This window comes from Gavialis gangeticus, unplaced genomic scaffold, assembly GCF_001723915.1.
Source record: "Gavialis gangeticus isolate Ggan-Ray unplaced genomic scaffold, GavGan_comp1, whole genome shotgun sequence".
Lineage (NCBI taxonomy): Eukaryota > Metazoa > Chordata > Crocodylia > Gavialidae > Gavialis > Gavialis gangeticus.
This window is the reverse complement of record NW_017729008.1, coordinates 14,749,870-14,753,002: the sequence shown is the minus strand read 5'-3', so window position 1 is coordinate 14,753,002 and position 3,133 is coordinate 14,749,870. Positions and strand designations below refer to the sequence as shown.

The window sequence follows — 3,133 nt, the reverse complement described above, 5'->3', positions numbered from 1 at the left end:
TTTTAGCTAATTGAATGAATACTCTTGAGTGTCCCTGTGGGACAAGCCCTTAAAGCAGGGGCAGGCAAAGTCCAGATTGGGCCTGCAGTGGACTCCAATTAGACTGAATACTGGCACCATGCAACCTCAGGGACCTGAACAGAAGTTATTAAAACTACTTGCTTACATGTGCCTAACTCTTAGAGGAAAAAGGTGTTCCCCGCTATCAGAAAAATAGTGCTTATACCGAGAAAAGAAAGGAACAGAGCTAAATTCAGATTTTTGTCTTCACAAAAGCTTAATCCTTCTCAGTGTTTCATAACAAAACTGATTAAGGATGACTGCAAAATTTACAAACTACTGATTTTCATATACCAGTTAGGATTTATTTTCCATACACTTGTGTAAGAAGTTGCAAAACTTCCTGCACTAATAGAAAAAAAAAGCTAGGATTATTTACAGAAAGCAATAAAAATAGCACAACCAGCCACTGAGTACTGTATTACATAAGGAATTTTGCCAACAAGTCCTACTCATTTTAGCTCAGTGACGGCAGCAATAAATCCCTATTACCTGGAAAGCCATATTTGGGTTTTGAAAGGATAAAACACTACTTTCCTTTACAGACCTACAGTTATTGGAGTACTCTGTGACACCTGCTAGTCCTTGCAGGCTGAACTCAAAGCTAGATTTCTCTCTCACAGTCATGGCTAAAATAGCTTCTGTTTAGAGGTCAAACTACAACAGGCATCTGAAATATGGCAAAAAATAACTAAAGCACCAATTCACAAAACCTTCATAATGTTATCCTGAACTGAAATATACATGTACACTGAACTGTACCTCAAGAATATAGTTCCATCCTTTTTCATTAAAGACATCATCTTGAAAATGCTCCCTATACACCTCTTTGGCTTCCTGAATTTTCTCTTTGGTCACCACTTTACCTGAAATTTGAAAAAAATAATTAAATAAAAATAACTTCAGAAATAGTAATTATTTATAACATTAAAAACTCTTAGTTAAATTATTCCAAATAAAATAAAAATGATAAGCATTATACATGTCCCCTCCCAGACATGGAAGTGTTATGGACAGCAAACCAGTCATCAAATGCACTAATGATGTCTAAAAGCATTTTTTTGTTTGTTTCTAAATTGTAATGAAAGCAAGGAAAAGATGGCTCAAGAAATTTAAGGGCATTTTTTACATTAGGTCAGTGGTTCAAATGCAATGCAGGTTGGTAATAATCTGACGTCAGTAACTCAGATAGCTAATTAGAATTTTTTAGGGCGTTGTGGGGAGAGGGAAAGAGTTGATTGTCTCAGTAATTCCTAGAGGAGCATTACAAGCACACAGTTGGCACATGCATCAAGGCCAGACAGGATATTAAGCTATGTTCCTCCAGAGGGCTCTGGCACCTTAGCTGGGCACTCTAAGAAAGCCTCCAATGCTGCTGGCCTCAGTTGCACCCTTCTTGGAGTTGATCAAGAGACTGATGTAGTGCTGACTTAGTACTTTTCATAAAACACTGAATCCACTTAAGTTCAATATTCTGCTGTAATTCTCTAGTGCTAACGAAGCTTATGTGCTACTAATATCAACTAGCCTTTGACAACCATCTCCAAAATGAGAGACAATAAATTAAGGATAATGGATTGAGTTAAAGGACCCTTAGGTTAGGACAGTTTTCCTACTGAGAGCCTGCACAGTACACAGCAGTTCAGGCCCTACACATTGCTTTTGGCAAAATGAAATGGGATTGCCACATGCTTTATGTGAGCTCCAAGATTTGACAAGAATTGGAATCGACAATTCTGCAGATTCTGAAGTGAACCAAAAGGTGAACAGGCCACATGACCAAACTGCAGAAACAGTTGTGTGCGTGACAGGACCCACACTGCAAGGAAGAACCAGGTGGTATTGACTTGAAGTGTGAAAAACAAACAGTTGCACCTCCCAACATGAGCCTAACACAGCAGCACTGCATAAAGATGAAAGCCTTTAACTAACTAAATTAAGAAAAAAAACCTAAACCTGTGAACACAAGTGCTATATTCAACATTTTGAATTCTTCAGTGCTAGTAAAAGATCCATAAAAGACCAATTTAAAAGGCAAGTTACAAACCTTAAGCATGTAAACTAAGGGCGTGTGTGCGTTTTCAAGTTTTGCATATTAAATTTAGTGTTTTTCCCAATCTAACTGAATTTCAAAGAGAATTGAACTCCTACAGTTTGATTTATTTCAAGTAATGCATCTTTTGTTTCAAAGTTGTGTTACATTTAAGATGACCCTTCATAAAAGAAAACAGCATTTTTAACTTATTTTTTTAATATCCCATCGATGCATAAAACAAAGCAGAGGACACTGAATTTATAATACAAGACCATTAAAAAATGGTCCTGAAGACCTGTGTAAATACTAGACGTGCAACAATACTTTAGTCCAATATTTAAAATCGCTGTATTGGATATCAGCCCAACGGGGCCAATCATTTTGCTGATAAATGCCCGTGCTGCACGTAGCTGCAGCGCAGCACGCAGCAGAGTGGGCAGCATGGAGAGCTGCCTCCAGCTGTTAAGTTGGAAGGCGGTGAGGGAAGGATGGAGGGGGTGGGGCAGGCACTGCCTGGGGAGGCAGGGGATGGAGGTGTGGCTTCTGGGGGGTGGCTCTCGCTGCTGCTTGCACCTCAGGAGGGTGGGGAGGTGGGGTGTGCCCCCCAGATCTAAGCAGAGCAGGCAAGCTGGAGCCAGTGCTGTGCGGGGCTCTTGTCAGCGGGGGCTGGGCTTGGAACGGGCACCAGTGGTGCTGGGAGGGGTTGCATCCACCCCAAATTTTGCCGCAGCTCCGCTCCCAGTGCCATTGCTGCTGCTAGCTGCCTGGCACAGCCCTGACCCTTCCCAGTGCATGGGTGGAGAGGCAGGGCCTGGAGCCTTGTGGCACAGGGCTGGGGGCGGAGCCATGGCAAAATGTGGGGTGACTGCAGCCCCTCCCAGTGCCACTGGCATGCGGTCCAAGCCCAGCCCCCACCAAGAAGAGCCCCGCACAGTGCCAGCTCTAGTCTGCCTGCCCTGCGCAGATCCGGGGGGCACCCCCCCACCCTCCCGGGGTGCAAGTAGTGGCAGGAGCCACCTCCTGCCCATGAGCTGCACC

The 3,133-nt window shown here is 43.1% G+C and overlaps 1 protein-coding gene across 1 annotated transcript in view; it reads right to left on the bottom strand.

Annotated features, from left to right (window-relative positions):
- Window positions 1–3,133, bottom strand: part of NAMPT (nicotinamide phosphoribosyltransferase) — a 56,228-nt gene that overhangs the window by 36,356 nt on the left and 16,739 nt on the right. The window contains exon 3 of the mRNA XM_019509420.1: window positions 823–926. Coding sequence (XP_019364965.1) covers window positions 823–926 — 104 coding nt within the window. The remainder of the gene's footprint in view (window positions 1–822; window positions 927–3,133) is intronic.